General features: G+C 42.4%; 1 protein-coding gene across 1 annotated transcript in view; it reads right to left on the reverse strand.

The window, feature by feature from the left end:
* LOC121296866 (transmembrane protein 132C-like) overlaps positions 1–22,606 on the reverse strand; it is a 96,296-nt gene that overhangs the window by 48,737 nt on the left and 24,953 nt on the right. Inside the window, exon 2 of the mRNA XM_041222742.1 lies at positions 17,246–18,125. Coding sequence (XP_041078676.1) covers positions 17,246–18,125 — 880 coding nt within the window. The remainder of the gene's footprint in view (positions 1–17,245; positions 18,126–22,606) is intronic.

Here is a 22,606-nt window from a genome sequence, read left to right on the forward strand (position 1 = left end):
CCAGGAGATTTGGCTTTTTTTTTTCAGGGTTCGAATCAGCAGATTCAGAGAGGCTGTGATTTGCGATGCAGGATCACTTTGCTTGACACGGAGGTCCCCAGGCAGCTTTCCGAAAGGAAGCACTGAGCCTCCAGAACAAGCCACCGCTGCCTCATTGAAGTGGACTGTTACATTAAATCAATTTTCTGTTCTCAAGCCCTGCCTGTTAGTCGATGCTTTTTGCCGGCTGGTTTTGAACAGTTTATTCTGTTGTCCCAACGCTAGTGAAATTGAATACACACATTGAACTGAAAACCCACAGCAAACACAAATAAATATATAAATAATTGAAATCTCCACAAAGCATTAAATGCATCATTTAAGAGCAGTATTTTGCCAAAGGGATTGCTCGAGCTGTCAGTTTAATGCACTTTCATGCTGTGGTATTTATATATTGGAAGTTGCAGCAGGATAAAATGGATTGAAGAGACAATTTGACAGGGAGACATATGCCACACACCCAACGGATTATTATTATTTTTTAACACGATTGTAAAATAACTTATTGAAAGTCTGTAACCCAATGTGATGAGCATGGAATGTATGATGAATAATTAAACATTGTAAAGGCTTCATTGCATATATATATATATATATATATATATATATATATATATATATACATCCCCATTGGAACCTATTAGCAGCTAGTTATAATGTTGCTGTAGATCTGCACTCAGAATGTCAAGGAATTCAAAATGTTTAAAACCATGTTTAAACCACAACAGACCCGACATGAACAGATTCAACACGTTAACATACGCTTTTCGCCTGTTTATTTTTTGTATTATTGTTTATTTTTAATGACTTATGTTTATAAATGTTCAGTGGCTACCTCCAATTCATTTGAGAGTTTATTGCTTTCTTTGTATGACAGACCCGACTCTCGTCACCGGGCGTAGCAGAGTGCGCGAGAAATACGCTCTCAACTGCACTGCAAAGGTTAACCAGCCCCCATGCTTCAGCACCCAGTAGGGGGCTCTCCAGTAAAGCAGTAAGTTGTGTGCTGTGATATTGAACTGTCCATGACCAATCTTCATGCCTGCAGGATGCCACTGCTCATAATGATACTGGCACGGAACTCATTTTGGGAGTCGTATCACAGACTATTACATATTCTCTTGATTCTGTGTTCTGTAGAAAACACAATCAAGCCTGATATTAATAAAAAAAAGTCTGATCTAAATAGGCTAGAGACTATAAAGTGTGCTGCCTTCGGGATGAAGTGACTCCATAGTTAGGCTGTTTGGAGAGCGTTGCTTGGTTTCACTCCTGTGAGAACGTATTTCTCTTATTTGTGGCTTTGAGCTCTATTACCGAGGGACAGGCAGTGCTTCTGGGGGTCTGGTTGAAGGAACCACTGCAGAAACAAGACAAGCTGACAGGGTTGAAGGGTATGAATCAACGCAAAGAGACTGCTTTGATCTAGTCTGTCAGATTGGCTTTTTTTTTTTTTTTTAAGTGGTGTCCCAGGGCAAGATCTTTATCAAGTCATACAAATATACACCAAATAAAGAAGAAAAAAAACCCTTTCAACAGTGGCTCCTGACAACTGCTTTGTAATGAGGGACTGCAAATCTGTCTTGCTGTTGCCAATCAGCTAACAGACATCCTCCCAAGAACAGGCGCTGTCTTGCCACGTTTATATTGTAATTATTTGCAATCCTGGCTTTAGCAATGGAATAATCCACTGGTGGAGATGGGCCTTGCAGTGTACAGCCAGCTACAGCCAGTGGCAGATAGCCAGCTATCTATTTCTGCACATCAACTTAAAAAAAAAATGCAATTGCTACTCTGATCTGCAAGTGCATTTAATGTATGTACCTATTATTAATTCATTCACTCATTATGCAGGGACTGACCCATCGAGACAAGGCGACTAACAGCCCGGCAGTAAACAATAGCTCCAGTGCGAATGCTTGACCTGATTCACGAATAACAGCCAGATCACAAATCCAGAACAGCCACTCAATATAGACTCCAAACCATTGCGTACACGTTCGCTGTCTGTATTCAATCGTGTCAAAGTTTATAAGATAAGGCTGTACCAAAATTCAACCCAAAAGGTCTAAAGGAGGTGTGGGATCAAATGTAATACAGAGGAGGCATCTTTCTTCATAAAGAAAATTTACAAAGGACAGGAAGCCACTCAGTAGTTTTTATTGCAATACAAAATCCTTATCCGATAAAACAGTAATTAAAATTGTCCAGAAATGTTAGATAGTCACAGTTAGGTAACCAGCAGCACATTATTTGAAATCGTTCTATTTATGGCACTTACTACATGCTCTTAATGGAATTGCCTCTTACAAGCAAATATTTTTACTATAGGTTTAACTGCTCCCAGTCGAACTCGCTCTTAAATGTAATTATTTACTGTACTTTTTATTTTGCTCTTATTAGAATTCGATAACTGATTTTACTGTACTTTGTAACTGCTCTGTTCTGTAATGGCTCTTACTTGTAATGTGATACTTTGTAACAATTGTAAGTCACCCTGGATAAGGGCCTCTGCTAAGAAATAAATACTATTATTATTATTATTATTATTGTTATTATTATTATTATTCACAACACTCATATGTGTAGATCTGCCAGTCCCATGTGTAACAACGAACATGCCTGAATGCTTGAATGTTCAGCTATATTTAGCAGCATACTTGGCTCTGCCATCTGATATGCAATGTGCTGGCAGAATATTTAGAGAGAGAAACAATGGTCAGCAGTTAGCATTGTGTGTCCTCAGTGAAAATCAAAGTGCCTCTTCATTAACAAGAACCTCAACTTCCAGAGGCTTCCAAACTGACTCGGCAGACATTCAGAAAGCTGACAAACATGGAGGTGGCTTTGTGTCAAGCTCTCTGACAGTGCAGGCCTTGGGACAATTCATGGGAGCGCATTGAGAAATGCCTAGCTTCCAGTCCAGGTTTAACAGGTAGCATTGAGTGAGTAAGAACTGGTCTTGTTTAATTGGTTCCACTTACTAACTAAGAACAGGTTGGAACAAAGACCTGGAACAGAAGTATGGAGGTGACTTTTAAAGATATAGCAGAGATAACTTTGTATACACAGAGCAACAAAGCCTTCAAAATAACATGGCTTCCTGCAGTACCGCAGCAAGTTGAAGGCTTTCACATGACCTCATTGTTACAGTGCTGTGTTGTTATTCTGCTTTAAGTGTACACAAGTGACAAGGCTTAAGAGGCCCTCACAACAGTGCCTTGGCAACTGCTACTCTGTGCCCCGGGCTCTTCTAGCATTATTTAATGTGACAGGCTTGATAGTGCACAATGGTACTCCTGATGCAATTGTTTCCATAACAAGACCCCTGAGATTTAAAGCAGCAATTTACCGTAAAGCCATTTCCAGATGGAATATGAAGAAAGTAAAAGGGAAGCTTCATTTAAAATATGAATAAATAACCATGTGAATACATACTGTATTAACATTCTACATACTGGTACTAGTGCTGATGTTTCTCTTTCTAAATTAAATGAATTGTTTTGCTTCTCTGAAGGTGTTAATAATACACTACATACAATTAGTGGCACGTTTCTTTTATTTCATAGCATCAGCATTTGATCTTTTCATACCACCAGCAATTGAAAATATAACAATGGAAATAAGCAGCTTGCAAGGGCAGGAGTGTGCTTGTTGCAAGTAGAGAGAGCTTGACCATGTTGATATGCATGCATGCGTTGGGTTACTATTGTTAGCTGGAGTGTACAGATCCAAAGGAGAAGCCACTGCTAGGGTATGGAATACAGGAACTGCTAGGGCTATATCTCCAGACACTATGTCACAGGAAACATTTCACATCATTGCTAGAGTCATTCACTTTGATAAACGTGATCCGTCCTCCAGTCAGAAAAGATGCCAACGCTATTGCTTTTAACATCGACAGGGAGAGTTGACATCATTGCGTGTGCTGGCTGGAAGGCACAGTTTTGCATTCCCTGGAAAAGCATCTCTCAGTACTGTAACCCGTGTCCGAGTCAGACCCCAAGTCATGCTCAGCAGTCTTTTTGCTGCTCCATCTCATTATCTAAGCAGCTTTCTGTATCTGCTCTGAATGGATTGGGACATTACATTTGATCCCCAGTGACAGTAAAGTTGAAAGGAAATGATTTTTGCAGTCAGAGCCTTCCACCCCAAGCATGTGGCTGCTTATTGAATGATAAATCCGCACTTTAGGGGAGGCTAAGGGGATCAAACCACACTGGAATTTAGTACCACAGACACCTTTGAACACAACTACTAGAGACAATGTTTCAGTTGGTGAGTCTCCAGGCAGGCAATTTAACAACTCTCTCCTAAAATAAAATCTACAGAGGAAGTTTCCATATTAAATGTGATGGCGCAAAGGGGATGCTTTCTGCACTGCTGTTAAGGGCGCTGCAAGCATGACGAGGGAATGAGATACAAGAGTAGAGGGGAACCACCCTTTTGTAGAGCGGTTCAGACTCTCGCTTGGGACAGTTCAATGAGAACGATGCATTGGTGTAGTGCTAGGAGGCAGGTCTAGTATGCATAGCTGTAAGGGATGGTTGATGATGTGCTGCAGCCTTCCCCAAGGGGGGTCTTGTTATCATTCAACCCCCAAGGTCTTTTCTGCCCAAGGCAACAAACTAGAGAAATCATTTTTGAGTTCTAAAATGAAGCCCTAAAGGTAGATACGCAACAAGGTCGTGGGGAGGGGGTGGGGGGTTGGGGTGTTGGGGGGGACAGGTAACGTCCATTGCAGAGCGCTGTTAGCCATACCAGGTATTACTGTAGTTTTAATTAGGTCACACCATAGGAGAGGCAAAACCCAAACTTGCAGTAAGAACACAGTAAAAAAACACAAAAACAAAACAAAAACAAAAACAAAAACAAAACCACAGGATTGAAGTCTTTTCGGTATTTCCATTCCTGAAATCCTTTACACTGTTACAAAATGTAAAGTAAGGTTGTCGATTGGTAATGAAGAGCATTTGGGTATAAAATAAATGGTCCCTCCAGTGTTTAAATAGTTTTTCCTAATCCCCAGAGGACTCATCAGACACAGAATTCACAGCGACCCAGTGCTGCTGAATAACACATTTCTCAAGGTCAGCCTGAGAACACTGCTGTTTAAAAATGAGGATTAACATTTCACAGAAACTACAGAACAATGACTGTGTTTTAGAAGCAAACACAACAAATGCACGCTCACTTATAGAGCAGCAACAACACAGAAACAGCAGGGAGTCCAATCAATCAATCAATCAATCAATCTTTATTTTATATAGCGCCTTTCATAGTGGACACCATCACAAAGCGCTTTACAAGATGCAATAACAACAAGAAAATCCATAATACTTCAAATACAGAGAAATGCATAATACATGATATACAGTAAAAAATAAAAATAAAAAAAACAGTGCACAATACATTAAATACAGTGGAAAGTACATAATACATGATAGTAGCATAATACATGAAATAGTACGTTAAATACAGTGGAAAGTGCAGAATACATGAAATAGTACATTAAATACAATGGAAAGTGCAGAATATATGATAGTAACATAATAGGTGAAATAGTAGCTGCAGCTAGTAGCAGATATCAGGCTTAAAGAGCATAGAAAGCAAGAGACAGGGGGATCAATTCATGTTATAAGACATTCATAAGTAGAATTGACAACATCCGTGGAAGTTATCTTAAGTTATCTTGCATGATAAGCTGCAATAATTGATGTTTTTCCATGCTTCCATTTGCGTTAAAGTTAAATGTACACAAGTTGCAATTAATTTCTTTGAGGTTGTGTTTTAGAATTTCTTTCAGAGACCAACAAAGTCATTACTACCTGTATGGAATAAGAATGCTTTACGACGTAATTTCGATATATCTATCATATAAGAATATAATATATATAATATATTAATATATATATATATATATATATATATATATGGGAAACGTTTTGCAGAGTGGTGACATTTAATAGTTGATATTCTGTAAAGGGCTTGCATGCCATTAGTACATTTCAAGTACCTACTGGCAGTATTTCAAGCATAAATCTCTTCATCTCAATCAGATAAAAAATACATTAGGCTTTCATCCCTCTTAGGAATGATTAGTCATTTCTTCTTCTTCTTCTTCTTCTTTTTTTTTCAAGTGATGCCATATAATATAGATGCTGCTACTCAATCCGTTATACATCAGATTCCAGCAATAACTGAGTGTCGTTATCTAGTAGATTCATCAAACTTCAGCTTTAATAAAACACTGTCGCCACAGAGGAGATTCACTTTCATTTCCAAAACTTCACCAGAAGTCCTCCGTTAAAGAAATATTATGTTTTCAACAGTAATGTGGAAGTGAGACAGCAAGCGTGTGAAACACGGATACAGAACATGGAAGAGAGAGATAACCGTATTCTGCACACCTTCGACTGTATAAACACTACCGCTGTGACCTCTGTAGGTACATTGTGACAATGGATGACATTTAAACTAGGAATCTTAAAATGTAATTTGCAGTGAACTTTTTTTTTGGGGGGGGGGGTCACACCTAACAATTCAAAGTAAAGGTAATTTCTATCATTGCTCAGTACTCTATGTTTCTATTTCCTTTCTCGAATTATCATCTACTAGCTTACTGATTGATATGCCTTTTAAACCACACGCTTCTTTTAAAAAGACTGCTAAAAGCTGGACTTGGCAGGTTTTAGAAATGTATTGTATTGTAAAACTGGTGATCTCAGTGAAGCCAGTATGTATTGTTATCAGGGGACGATACCCAGAGAAACCCCATGTGTGTTTACAGCACCCCCATGCTTGAACACTGCCCAGCACACCATAAGAACAAGCTAAAGACTTATTTAATGATGGCCAACTTTATTAAAAGCACTCGTTCCAAGGTGACCTAAAGTACAGTCCTGTTTAATAACAATGAGGGTAAATGCATTGTGTGTAGCAGCCTCTTGTTTTATCTCTAATTGTATTCCATTGTGGAGGTAAAAGTGGTCTCAGGGGAGGCTGGGCTGCAGTAGAAGTGAATCGCGGAACGCCCAGCTCCCTCGTCGTGATTAAAAGTGTTGACATTGACAGCAAGTCACTGAAGGGAATGAAAACGCTCCAGTGTCAAGCAGGAGCTCTGCTCTTAATCCCGCACGCAAAAAAATAAAGGGAAAGTTACCAGACCGTGCCCCTTTTCTTCAGTCCGTAGTGGAATTAAACTTTTAAAGTATTAAAATACGACTAATGTTCTGGGGGAGAATGCCTTTGTCTAGTGTGTTATAGTACACTGATTTAGATATTCAGGAGTTGATGTTAGCCTCTCATAAACTGGTAAATCAGTGCACTTTGGTTTTTCATAAAACTTTCATATTTTGTAGCACCGTAGTGAATGTCAGGACCAATGCCTACATTCAGTTTTTTTTTGTTTGTTTGTAACATTGTAATTAAATACTTTACGGTATAGCACTTTTCGCACCAACAACTAGCTTGTCAAGTTTCCCCACTGAGGGAAATGATTCCTTCTTTTTCAGCTGAAATATTTAACCTGCTTGATATGGTACATATCGCTGTTCAAAAGCACTCGGAGCCCATTCGCAGCGCGTAAATGGGACTTATCTCTAATCTCCCTCTCATTTAGCCTCCCACAGAAGTGGCGCGCTGTCCTTGACTGCTTATCTCTACACAATATGCTCACTGAGTGAATAAAGCTCCTTGCAAATCAATAAGAGAAGAATGCTCCTTGTGTCAAACACCAGGCACTGATGGATGTCTTCAAAGTAGCCATTTCCTGACCATCAGCGGCAACAGCATCCCCTGAAAAGGAGGCTTTGCAAACCCATCCTTCATTCACACTATCCTCACTGCCCTGTCCTCCCCGGCACATTGCTTAATTTCCTGGGTAGATCTGTCCTGCCAGGGGAGCTGGATTAGAGGAAATGACAGCTCTCAGGTTTTAGCTGTCTCACTGCCGTGGTCTCAGGAATAACGTGTGCTGCAACAGAGCATCAGCCATCTTCACGACTGACACAAAACATACTGCGGCCGTCACCCCCGTGTTTGGAGAGTGCCCTGCCCCTGAGCTTCTTTCAGTCAGACATCCTTTAGTGTAAATGTCATGGCTCTGGCTGCTGTTATCAACAATCCCAGCTTCAAAAGTGTCACGCAAATGCAACTGCCATCATGTAGTGAGCATCCTGTTTGAAGATATGGGGATACGTGTGTGTGCGTGCGTGCGTGCGTGTGTGCGCGTGCGTGCGTGCGTGCGTGCTGCGCGTGCATGCGTGTGCGTGCGTGCGTGCGTGCGTGCGAGTGCGCGTGTGTGTGTGAGTATGCGTGTGCGTGCGTGCATGCGTGCGTGCGTGCGTGCGTGTGTGTGTGTGTGTGTGTGTGTAATGCCACACAGTATCACACCCTTGGATACTGCTGTTATACTCTCAAAGAGATCCACTTCAATGTGCCAGGCAGTCCTACTGTAAAGCTCAGATTGCTTGAGGATACAATTTTCTAAATCTGATTATCAACGGAATGTTACTATTTTTAATGTTCAGTTAAATCATGACTTATATGAGCGAAAACATCTATAAAACTTCCAAAAACAAAAACAAGCTCCTTAACTGCTGTACAAAAGGATCAAACCTCTTTCAGCGAGCAGTTGTACAGTTTACTATCTCATCCTACCAGCAGGGGGCAGGAGCATCTGGTTCAGAGTTATGTTACATAATCCCAACACTATTGGGAACGGTGAGCATAATAATCTGCTTTGTTTTATTCTGTGTTCCAAGTTCCGTATACATTTGCATTCCGAGTTCTGGTCAGGAGCCTCAAAACTGAAAAGTAGACTGAGTGACGAGAACTGCTGGAAAATACAACCTATTGTGACTAAGAATGGCTCAGTGTGGAGCAGATACTACCTTACACTGCACTGTGATACCAGCGCACACGCACACGCACACACACACGTACATGCACACGCACACGCACAAGCACACACACACACACACATCCACACGCACACCTGTATAGTTTTTATTTCAGAACAATATATATTTTTCTGTCAGTTTAAGGATCCACTGATAATACTGTAAACATAAACATGATATTAAAAGAGCTTCTCTCCTCATTGTTTCACAATACAACGAGGAGGACGTGTTCAGAATTAATTACAGGGTTTCTTAAAATGTTTTCTAAAGCGCTATTTTCCTGATTTCCTACTGTACTTAAAAGTTTGTATCACATTTTCACCTCAGTATTTCAGCTGTATAATTTCTGTTTGAAAGCAAGCTGCTTCATTGTTAAAATATGTTTTCGAGGCAGCACACAAACAGGAATTACTCTAATCAACAAGCACAGTGATAGTTTCCATTCTGCAGATGTGTGACGCTCAACAGAAATATCACTGCCAGAGGCAACTGAACTAGTTCCAGTGCCACAGTGGGGAGGCTGTGCATTCGAAGGTCCAACACAACAGCTGTTCCACTCCTTATAAACTGTCTAAACTTTACCAACGTGCTAAACATGAAGTGTGTCAGCTAATTCCTGCAGCAGTTTATCTACAACGCACTTACTGAATGTGATTGCAGCGTTTCTGCAAACATTCAGCGCCTAGCTCAGAGGCAGTGTTAATTATGTGCAATTAAACCCTGTCTTACTTAATTAGCTGATTAGCATGGTATAGTACAGTATGCACATGTTAATTACTTTGAGCAGGTAACTGGGACTGGAATGTGAAATGTTGTGCAAGGTTCATGTGCAGGGCTGGGCAGCAGCTAGATATAAAAACAGGAGGTTGCAAGGTTTAAGGGAAGTGATTAAAAAAAAAAACCCCAAAAAACGAACATGTAGAATAATTAATTAGGTGTGGAAATCCTCCAGCGAGCTTTACTAAGCACTCCCCTGACAGAATTGCTTGTAGTTTGAAGTGGAAATGCACTGGCTTCCGCTTCAATAGGTAAACACCACACTATCATCTTTACTACTGTGATGACTGCATTAGGCTAAGAGGTTTTTTATTGTCAGATTACACCATCCTTACCAAATTGCCATCAACTGCAATACAATGGTTCTACAGTAAGGTGGCAGCTATACTGGCGTGCTCTGTAGGTAGGATGGTACACATGCCTCAAGTTTGTTTTAGATTAAATACAGACTATCAGTCTGCTACTGCCTCAGGAATACTAAACATGGGTTCCAAATCCATTGTGCTCCTGTTGCTGGTAAAACCTCGGATAATGGCATCTCCTTTTGCTATGACAAATTGTGTGATGCTGAGAGTGGGTAATAAACAGGGATTATAATGGCATCCTAATGCTATTTTTCTAAGAGTAATGTCTGCATAATTGTTTAGATAAAGAAATACTGTAGAAAGGTGCAAATTAACTAAATAAAATTAACTTAAAACTGCAGAGAACTTCGATTTTTACATGTTTAGCTAAAGCTCAGTTCTGTCAACAGAGGAGTAGTAAACTGGGAATCAGACATCGCTAATAGGGATTTAGAGGCCAGTCGTAAACAGCTCCTTTCAAGACAGTTCAATATCTGCCACAAAAAGACTGCCAGCACTCACCGGCAAGCCAGCGGGGCTCCGTCCTGGAATGTCAAGTCAAGGGCTCGGCCTTATCGTTCCGCAATCCGCGGTACCTGATGTAATGTTCAAACAGATTACACAGAAAGACGTTTACCTGAACAGCCCAGTGCCTTACATTACCAGCACAGTCACTGCGAATCAGTGGCATGAATGGACAAACCTCACCTGATGATACAGCCCAGCACAACAGACAGCACTGAGGCGAAAAAGAAGACAGTGGCACTGCAGCCAATTCACAAGCTGCCTTACTGCAGAAAATGCAGCTTTAAGAGTCTTTTTGGAACAGAACCGATGGTTGAAGATAATACAGAAGAGCAAGTGGTGACAACACACAATAGGATGTGCAATTAAATATAGGGTTGTGTTAGGGGATTAAAAAAAAGTACAGCAGACCTTTAAGATTTTGGAATGAGAGTGCATGGAAGGCTAACCCTAATCTGGGAAGACTGAACAGGACTGTGGGATAACCATTCAGGGTATCGCTGGCCAGCGATGTGGTGCTATAGAAGGAGCTGTCAGTTAACATGCTGCAGGGATTGAGCAGACAGGAGCGTTTGGGAGCCTGCAAACAGTATTATAAGTAGGGTACTGGCATATAACAGATAAAGGTTATTTTAATAGTTATTCTAAAATACCCAGGTGGAATATACACTTGCAGAAGTGCCGGAGGGGAGTCGGGGACTCATCCCAGGGCTTAAACAGTAGAGCTAGTTCCTGTATTTCACAAATCACAGCACGCATTCCCAATCTGCTGCCCTCGTCCACTCCCCAAAAGAGCATGCTTTCCACTTCTTCTCCTGCACGCAGCAGAGTGTCACAATGAATATTCATAAAGCTGGACCCCAACCAAATAAAACACCTGAAAGAGCTGAGCCACACACGCTAACGGAACAGCTCGCTCGGCCATGGAGTGGATAATAAAGAGTCTCCTGCTTGTTTGAAGGAGGCTTTTATCTGAGTAGTGGAACTGTTTGGAGGGGAACAGTGTCAAAAGGCTCATGTTCAGAAACATTGCATTGCAGGTCAAAAACTAAAAGGAACAGCAGGTCAGTTTCCAAGGAGTTTGAGTCAGCAGGGGTGGCCCCAATGCACAGCCACCGTGTCACCTGAGGGGGGCCAGGGGTTCATTACACTAATCTATTAATCTTAACAGTGGAAGATCTTAGGTTCTTAATTCCACTGTCATTTAAAAATCAATAAATAAATGTGGTTATGTAAAGAAAGAAGTACACTAGAGGTACTGCCTTGCACTGTGCCAGTGATTGCAGTGCTGGCGGTATTCAAATCAGATGCTGGTAAGACCAATTGGATACACCCCAGGGTCCGTATGCCCCTAAGCCACCAGCCACAATACATTTTCCATGTGTACGAGCCATTCCTTGTAAGCACAGCTGACCTCTGGTACTCACATAGCAAGCCCTGAAATGGCACAACCTGCTATGCAATGATCATTGTCTTTTTCTGCATAATTCGCCCCCGCAGCAGAGAGAGACCGCATCTCAATGAGAAAGACCTCGCTCCAAGCGAGCAGCAGTCTGCATCTCTGCTGACACCCGCAGCGGCACCCTCCAAGCCACGAGAAGTGACAGCATGTATTTACTGGTCTGTTCTTCATGTGCTTGTCATTGCAGTTCTGTCCGTCTGTGCGGCACACTCTATACTGTAATCAAGCAGGACACAGCAAACCCATTGGCAAGGCAAACAAAAGCAAGCCCAGGTAAACTCACCCCAGGGACCTTTTAAGCAGCAGTTTCAACAATCAAAGCTTCTCCCTAAACCATTAAGACAGAGCAAAACACATAGATCTCCAATGCAGCGACAATACAAAAGCAGTTTCTAGAGGGAAAATTACTAGCCTCTGTGAGTTAAAAGGCAGTATTTTTTATCTTGTGGCACTTGTACATCTGTATGTATTTGTGCAGTGCAGTTGTAAATAATAATATGTTTATTTGTGTTTTGGCAGGTGTTTGTATAATAGCCAGCCGGCTGGATTGGTTAGTCTGACCCAACAGAAGGAAACTTAAAATTGTGCGAGAATGTGGTCAGGAAAACTTGGGTAATTAATTGCCAATTTAGCCTAACCACATAACATGGTTCTTGTGTTCTTCATCCCATTCACAGTGAGCTCTGCTTGCGTGTTCCTTTTGCTCATCTTTTTGTTAATTTTTTGTTAAATAAATGTGTGCAGCCAAGAGCTTAACTGCATCTCCTGACTCCAGCCTCTGGTATTCCTGCTGCTAGCCAGCCTTGACCCTTCCATGCTTAGTGGCTGCGCTGGCTTAATGGTATGGAATGCAATGGTGCTTTCTCTAAGCTGGACAGCAATGGGATCGTCTTGCTACAGCAGATTCTGATGAGTCCTGCATCCCCCTCCCGCAAGAGGTCACAATGAGTCCAAGCGCGTATTGAGGACAGGTGCTCGAAGGCTGAACCAAATACTTAAACAATACTGCTCGTGCTGTTTGGTTTTATGCCAAGTCATCACATAATATTTGCTCCAAAAAACAATTACCTTTACTTACACATCTGCATGTAAAAAAAAAAAAAACACACCCACACACATACAAACAATTCTCAATTTAGATTCACAAGCCTTCAAATCTCAAGGGATTTAAAACTTCCTCAAAGCTACTACAGCTGCACATTTAATCTACATAGAAAATACACAAACAATGCTGCATTATGGATAAGTGTATAGGGCTCTGCATAATAATACTAACAATACGAATAATAATAGAACACCATTTCAGTGCACATGCAGAATACAGACGAGTTCATTGAAAACGTATTGAGAAAAAGCAACGTGGGAAAACCACAGTGAACCAACGAGTTCCATCGTATCAGTCAGTGCCTTGCTACTGTATCTCAGTTTGTAATTATCACACAACTGTAAAACCATAATCTATTAATATGCACTCACAAGCATTGCAGCAATACAAAGAGGATGCACAGTACCCATTCCATCACACCGTCTGAATCTGTATGCTAGACTCGGCTTGCCAGGGGCAGTCACAGAATGAATTTTGGTTTTTTTAAGCTTATTTCATGTTTCTAATAAATCTAGATAAAAGAAGGAGACCAGGACCTATTCATTTTGTTATTCTTAAGAAACATAGGCTTAAAAAGTTATTTTGATTTCTTTGTATTTATTTTAATCCACAATGTCCTCAAAATAATCAGTTCTAAGAGTAAACCTAGTAAAGTGAATTGTAGAGCTTTACATGCTTGAATGATATTTATCGTCAAGGTTACCTCAAGAGCATTACACATGTATTTACAATCCCCCTAGTATCACATCAAACATGGTTAAGTAAATGGCATAACAACAAGGACAGTGAACAGCCTTTGACTAGCTCTCAAAGCACAGTACTGGAGTGAAACAGGAGAGCGTTACAATGGATATAGCACATGGGCAAACCCCAAAATGGCACTGAGATGACAAAGAAATTGTCAGCAGTGGTGCACACTTTGAATTGGTGCAAAAGCTTAGCAAAGTGCCCCATGACTCTTAATGAGGCCAGTGCTGCTGTGCTTGGTGCAGAAGGCGTCTCCCTGTCCCCACTATCACGCTGATGGGTTGCTGAATCGATCCAGACCAAAGACAAATTAAGTTCCATCTCAGCTCAGCTGCCAGCTCAACTGGCAGTCATTTTGTGAACAACACAGAAGTGACTTTCAGACAACAGTTTATTCATGCAAGGTGATTCCCTGTGATGACATTAAAACCTGGCAGCAGTGCTTTTAGTGTTGATAATGTCTGTAAATGGTGTTAGCAGAGCTTTTATCAAAGACAGAGTCTGCATTGCTCTCTCATCACTGTCCAGACAGCTCTTCTCGTGACAGTGTTTCTGGGATAGGGGCCGTGCCAAGAGTCTACCCTTCCAAGATAAAAGCAAATTTAATAAACCTGATGCAGCCTACAACCTTCATCCAGAAAACACTTAATAACGGCAACTTTAGAAATACTAAAAAGAAACTTGAATGACACCCGTTTTTACAAAATTCAAATAACGCTCAAAGCTAGTTAGTGTTTATGTTTGAAAAGCTAGTTAGCGTTTTAGTTTAAAAAGCTTGTTAGTATTTAACGTTAAAAAGAACACAGGGTGAAAGCAAAGCAGTTTTAACAGAGTGTACAACAACGCCACACATGCTAGACTTTCACAATAGAATAACTGGGTTTGAAGCCCTAAGTCCTGCTTTGAGTTTTACAACCAAGCATGTGAATACTGTACATGCATGTCCTTCCTGACACAGAACTGCACCCCCTAGTGCTCACTGCACAAAGAACAGGACGCACTGGAACGCTGGGGTTAGAACAGAACTGCACCCTATAGTGCTCACTGCACAAAGAACAGGACACACTGGAACGCTGGGGTTAGAACAGAACTGCACCCCCTAGTGCTCACTGCACAAAGAACAGGACGCTGGAACGCTGGGGTTAGAACAGAACTGCACCCCCTAGTGCTCACTGCACAAAGAACAGGACGCACTCTGGAACGCTGGGGTTAGAACAGAACTGCACCCCCTAGTGCTCACTGCACAAAGAACAGGACACACTCTGGAACGCTGGGGTTAGAACAGAAGCACCCCCTAGTGCTCACTGCACAAAGAACAGGACGCACTCTGGAACGCTGGGGTTAGAACAGAACTGCACCCCCTAGTGCTCACTGCACAAAGAACAGGACACACTCTGGAACGCTGGGGTTAGAACAGAACTGCACCCCCTAGTGCTCACTGCACAAAGAACAGGACACACTCTGGAACGCTGGGGTTAGAACAGAACTGCACCCCCTAGTGCTCACTGCACAAAGAACAGGACACACTCTGGAACGCTGGGGTTAGAACAGAACTGCACCCCCTAGTGCTCACTGCACAAAGAACAGGACACACTCTGGAACGCTGGGGTTAGAACAGAACTGCACCCCCTAGTGCTCACTGCACAAAGAACAGGACACACTCTGGAACGCTGGGGTTAGAACAGAACTGCACCCCCTAGTGCTCACTGCACAAAGAACAGGACACACTCTGGAACGCTGGGGTTAGAACAGAACTGCACCCCCTAGTGCTCACTGCACAAAGAACAGGACACACTCTGGAACGCTGGGGTTAGAACAGAACTGCACCCCCTAGTGCTCACTGCACAAAGAACAGGACACACTCTGGAATGCTGGGGTAAAATAGCTCCTAAAGTAGCACACTAGATTTACTTCCAGGATCCATTTCTCAGACCCAGGGGAACAGAAGGAAAGAAAGTAGCTCCAGAGGTATCAGTTTATCAATCAGTCTGGGATAAGATAAAAAGACAGGACAACAAAAAGGAGAAGATCAGAGAGGGCAGCCCATTGTGCAACTACAGCGTGTCAGCAATCGAAGGACCATACACACACCTCTTCTAATCAAACCCCACAGGACCTTCTTTATTATCTCACGTCAAGGAAAAGCAGTGCCCTCGCCAAGTCTAACTGCTGGGAGACCGATGTAGAGGTAACACTTTATATTAAGGTGCTGCTTATCAATGTTTTATAAATGTATAATGGATGCGTAATAACTAGGTTACAGAGTGTTAATAAAGCATTATAGATGGATTATAACTATGCAATAGCCATAGACAGAATTCCATTTAAACAACCAAAGTACAATAGGTGGCTAAAACTGCCCCAGAACTGCCAGGAGGAATTGAACCTACAGTATTCTCACTCAAGCAGGCTTCAGATCTGAACTTCCCTGTCCCTAAACCAACATCTCCCAGAGACAGAGGTAAGTGACGGTGTGTGCACACGGATTAAAGGGATTTACAGGGGATAAGAAAATGATCCCGCTCTTTTGAAAAAGCAAACACAGCACTTCTTTTGTCTGTTTGCCCAACAAACAACCACTGCATTATTCGGTTATTCAAGAGGCTTGACACACCTGGCCCTGACTGACATCAAGCCGCAGCTTAGATCAATGAGCTCGGAAGACTAGCATCACACCACAAATCCGCAGAGGACCTGGTGTCACATAATGCCACTGAAGAATCCGCCCAGCTCCATAAATCATTAGTGCTGCAGTTGTGTGCCAGGCAGGCAGGAGATGCTTGGTTTGAGAGCTGCCGTTCCCAGCGGAGGCCTAACTCTACACCTGAAGCTTGGGGCAGATCCTTTGAGAAACGGGGAGGCAGGGCTCTGTCTAATTAAAGGGGTAGCTGAGGACTCAGGTGACAGCTGGTACCTGAGGCTCCATTTCTTTTAAAATCCACAGAAGCTGAGATGGGAGTTACAGGGTAATTAAAGCTGGAATAGAGTCACCTCGCAGAGGAGTTTTTTTTATTCTTCATATTAATTCGTTGCTGCATTTCGTTCTCATTGGGTTGCAGGGATGACAGTCCTCAGAAAGAGGGGAACACTCTCAAGGTCAGTTAGTATTGAGAACAGCCCAACAAAGTCCTTCTACAGCAATGTATCGTGTTTCCCTCTTTCCGAGAGTTAAAATGACTCCCTGCACCCCTGTATCTGAATGTTTTGTTCTTCAGTGAGAATGTGTGCCTGTTTAGCATTGGTAAAACATTTAAAAACTCAATTCCCACTACAGCACAACAGGAGGATATAAGACTATGTTATCATAATTTAAACATCACCTTAATGAACAAGGTTCACTCACCTTAACGTGAACTGCTCCACGCTTGTGCTGCTCCCAGTCCCTATCCGAAAGGAGATGATATCCCCCTGTTTGACTGGACTGGGCGGCACCTGAATCATGATGTTATTATCCAGCCTGAGCTCCGTGAACCTTGGGCTTTCCTGAACATGGTAAAGGTAGACCGAACCAATCCTCTGCATGGATGGCGTGGCCTCTTCCTGCCCTGGACGAATGGCATTGCCCTTCCTGGGGTCCTCGGCGCTGCAGTCTCCACTCCTACCCAGGGGCTGCACGGTGTAATACAGCTCCACGCTGGTGCCCTCCAGCTGCTCCGCTGCTTTTTTCTGTCCTGGGACCACCGGGGGAGGGCCGAACCAGCTGGACAAGAGTTCCAGTTCGGCCATGCACATCCCCAGATCACCCACCAGCCTGCAGCCCGCCATGACTTCCCGGGTTTCCTGAAAGGCAAACACTTTAACGCAGGGCAGCCTCTCCGGGGGAACAGAATCCCCCCAGCTCCTCCCAGCCAAATAGAACAAGGTCTTGACTCTGGGCCTGCTGAACAGCACCTTCTCATTGACAATGTGCGCCCTGATTTTCCAGTTCAAGGTCAGCTGGTTGGTGTCTCTTAAGAGTCGGGGGGTGGCCTGCAGCAGTTCCAGGGGGATGGGGCACTCCACAGAGAGGTTGGCGTAGCTGGAGTTGAGCACTGGGATGCTTTTGGCCAGGTGGATGAAGAAGGGCTCGGTGCGGGACTGCAGGCTGGAGTTCCTCATGAGCTCCTGGCCGGCCTCCTTCAAGAAGAAGGAAGACTCTGAATTCTGGATCTGGGATGTCACGGGCAGGTAGGTAGGTGACAAGAACCTCTGCTGGGTGTCCGAGGCTCCTCTGCAGTCCACAGCTGCAAAACAAGGAGAGAAAAGAGAACACGGCTTGGAAACTGGGGACTGTACTCCCGACCTTCGGAATACAAAGCTAGGGCTTTAGGAGATTTCTAACAGTGTATGGTATAAAAGTCAGGACTAAAGGGATTCAAAGGATTAAGCCTCCATCATCCATACAATCCTAAATCATTAATGCTTGCCTACAAGCCATTTGTTTGGAGCTACTTATAGACGGTCCTGAGAAACATACATAGCAAAAGGCCACGGGGTACCTCACAAGAGCTGCCAGTTAAGAGAGACAAACGTGATCATGACAGGCTGTCAAAGGGATCTCCAGCCTTCGAGTTCCCTGAGACCCTAAGGGACTAAAGAACGGCATCCTTTAATATCTGAAAACATTGCAGTTATTGCCGCAGAAGATAAGAGGACAGTGATTTAGCAGCACCCACCTGCCACTTCCTTTGGAGAAGGCCGCGGTTAAAAAAATATTTATGCTCACTATAAACACTCCAATAGAAAAAAAGGCAGCAGCAGCAGCAGCAGCAGCAAGACAGGTTTGCGTTTATGAGATGTTTACGTTCCATACCATGGCATTTCTAGAAATCAGTACACTATATTTAGAATCACACATAACCTCCCTACAGTGTTGGTCACAGCAGAGTAACAGACTCCTACAGACTGCACTCTCCTGCTCTATCTGCTCCAGACACAAGCAAACACCCTACAGCAAGCCTAGAGGACCTTGAATCCCAACTGGCAATTAGAGCCACAATTAAAATGTAAACTGAGGCAACTAAGGATACTATTATAAAGGTACAGTCTGTTCAGAAGCATGATCACAGCCATGCCACTGTAGATAAACACAATGCTCTTTCACTAGTGTGGATAACACAACCACCAGTTCTACCAGACCCAGTCTAATAATACTGTGCAGCCTAAACATGAAGGCAATAAACATTAACACAGTTACCAAGATAGTTCATCTATGCAAACAACATGGGTTTAATATAGGGTTCAGTGGACAGGGTTTTAACACACATTGGACACATTCAAACAAGCATACTTTCTTTTTTATTTTCCCAAACAACTCGTCACATTCTGTGAAGGGAATCCACCCACACAGATCTGCTGTCATCAAACACTGCATTGCAAAGCTACAAAACAAAATAATAAAGTATGTTATATACAAATAACAACAGGGTATTAATCCTTCCTGTACTGACTGAATCGCAGAAATGATTCCACTCATAAAAATCTTTAAACACACTTAGGCAAGTACTGTATATCACAGCATTGGACTCTTTCAACTGGATGTTCTTGATCATTGTTTCTTTAGGTTGCTGTTCAGTTTGGTTGTTGCCGTCGTATTATATTGTATATTTAATGAAGATTCAGCTCTATAACAATAAAAAGTTAACCTGCCTAAGTGGCAGTTTCCTGTTAGTTAGACCATATATCTTATTGATTTATATGGTCGATGTCATTACAAAAAATGCATCTTATTAAAAATATAAAATAAAACTGTGTAATGCTAATCCACTGTGGCTCATGGAGAGCGTTATAAGCAGTCGCTGACAGGGTTACAAGGGTTTCTTCAGTGCTATCTGTTTTCTTGATGTTTCGTATTAATGCGTACAGCCCAGAAGAGGAAACCAACTGGTCTGACACGACTGGGTACTGCTCAGGGTCTTCTAAGCAAGGTGAAAACGGTTTTAACCACACAAGTGTGAAAAAAAAGCAATTTAAAAAGGATTAGATCCTGCTGATAGGAGATCAGATCATAAAGAAACTTTGAGCTGATGAGCAGCAGGAAGCCCAGGCGAGGTCTGTCCTTCTTCAGGGGCTCCGTGCCCTTTCTCTCTGACTTCCCCCACACCACCTGTGCAGATCCAGGGATATAGCAATGGGATTCAGAGAACATCTGATGGCATAAGGAGAAACACGATGAACGCCGCTTAGAGGCTTGCTCATTTAAAAAAAGGTGCACAGTTGTGCATTCCAAAATTCATTGGCCAGACCTGTGCAAATTATGTCTAAAAAGTGAGATGAAGTACAGTGGGGAGCTTAATAAACTGGAGCTTTAGAGGCACCTTGAAAGGAAAGATCGAAGTTTGTGGACTTTACAATCACCTGAACCTCCAAGCTTTCTTACTGTTCTCTTAATAGACGATGCAAGTCAATTATTATTTATAATACAAGATTCTAGTGCTCCCTCAATATTTCACAACATGATGGTAATTCGTGGTTAGGCCAGGCTGACATTAAATTCTACAAGCACTGTACAAGGACCCGTCGCTAATTCATTGGTTTTAATATTTAGCTGTTTTTCAAAAGTGTCAGATTTTTTAAAATATCATCAGGTTTTTTTAAATATCATCAAGAAAGGCTCTGTTTCTGAAAGCATTCAAAGCTAAGCAAAGAGCCACGAACTAGAGCTACCTGTATAAGACTGATTGCAATGATAACGATGCATCTCATCACATGGGGGTGCTGGCATTGAGTTCCCACATCCTTTAACATGGCTATTATACTGTAAAGGGCAAACAATGTCAGGTCCATTGTGCACGATTTTAATGGCATCAGTGAGCACTTTTACATGAGAAGAGAAACCGCACACAAAGAGCATGATGGAACCGGGCAGATAGATACTGTGTGCATTGACAGTCTGTTGTCATGACGGAACAGGGCAGATAGATACTGTGCGCATTGACAGTCTGTTGTCATGACGGAACAGGGCAGATAGATATTGTGTGCACTGACAGTCTGTTGTCATGACGGAACAGGGCAGATAGATATTGTGTGCACTGACAGTCTGTTGTCATGACGGAACAGGGCAGATAGATACTGTGCGCATTGACAGTCTGTTGCCATGGTGGAGCCAGGCAGATAGATACTGTGACTGTTTACGTAACTGCATCTCAATTTGAAAGAATGTCCGGGACAATCACACTGTTCCAAACCACACTGCATTCCTACTGTTTTCAGACTCCGAGTCTGATCTGAGGAAAGTACTGAAATGCTCTGAATTCAGAATGATTTAAAACATTCTTTCTATTTCATACACTGAAGTTACATCACACAGTTTGATTGAATACTGCAATCGAGAAGAAAAAAAAATGAAATAAAGCTTTGTCATATTCTTTTAATTGAATCCACCCACAGTGCTTAGATTTGAATACGGCTCTGTGGCACGGTGAAGTAAGAGTCCTGCCGTTTCTAAATCCTGTAGGAGTTTCTGTCTACTGGATTAAAACGTCTGACAGCTCAGCCTCCTTTCCCATCTCCTAATGCTAGCTACTGGCAGTCTCTGCAGAAACAGTGTTGTGTCGGAGAATGAAAGCCAATGTCCCCAGAGGGCAATATGGATCTCCAAAGTGGAAAAGAGATGAAGCACATTATCAATTTACCATAATGAAAAGGGTGTAACTGAGTGGCAGATAATGGCGTTCATTATAAGCACATGTGTGTATGTTTTAAACCCACGAGGAGGCGCACAGCATGTAAATGGGATCCTTGAACAAAGTGACCACTGAAAAGAAATGTAATGTTTTGCATCCTTAGAAAAGAGCTTGCTGTGTGCACGGGTTACCACTACAAAGGACTGGCTCCTGCACTGGGGATGTATTTTGGTATTGTTCATGCTACTGTACAGTAAGTGAGAGGGAATATTTATCACACAGTAATCTCTGTACTGGTCTTCATGGGGTGCGGTTACACTACAGCTCATAATGGTCTCTCTCAATGCCAAAGGCTTCACTTACTAGATGTTGAAGTTTAGCACCTACAGTATGAGCTGGCTTTTCTGCAGAGACTTTCCAGGTATAATATCCTTATTATTCCCTTGTTCTGCGGTAACATTCAATCACATGTATTCAGTCATCATTACTTGACTGATGTGTGGTTGCTCGTGATTTCCTGCTGCAATGGAAAGATGGTCAGGATACAAAGGGTTAACCTTTAAATCCAGGGGGCTGACTGGCAGCTAGGCGTTGGAACCATTTGAAATCTGCCCATCATCTTATAAATGCACTCTAACATACTATTACACAGGCATGCATGGATGGATGGATGGTTCAGTGGGGAGGGGGGAAATGGATGAATAATTACTATGGCAAGTTTAACATAACTGCAAATGGACCAGATTGACTAAACTGTGCCTTTAAAACTTGAAATGAACTGGGATCATACTGTGCAGGTATTCAAGTAATGCAAGTTTCCATATGCAATCATACGTTTTCCCATTCATTCCCATCCTTCTAGTACTTAACTCACAGAGATTAGCCATGCTTGCCTGTGATTTCACAAAGGGTTACAACACTTTGCTTGTACCACAGAGTTACTGCAGTACTTTTAAAAGCACAGCAAAGAGTTGCAAAGTGAAAGCACTGCTTGTGATAAATGCAAGGTTCTCTCTTAAAAAATACACACACAAAAGCTTGAACTTCACGTGTAAAACAAAGCCCTTGTAAAAAGGGCAAAGACACTACTGGTTAATCAC

Source organism: Polyodon spathula, chromosome 22, assembly GCF_017654505.1.
Source record: "Polyodon spathula isolate WHYD16114869_AA chromosome 22, ASM1765450v1, whole genome shotgun sequence".
In the NCBI taxonomy this organism is placed as follows: Eukaryota; Metazoa; Chordata; class Actinopteri; order Acipenseriformes; family Polyodontidae; genus Polyodon; species Polyodon spathula.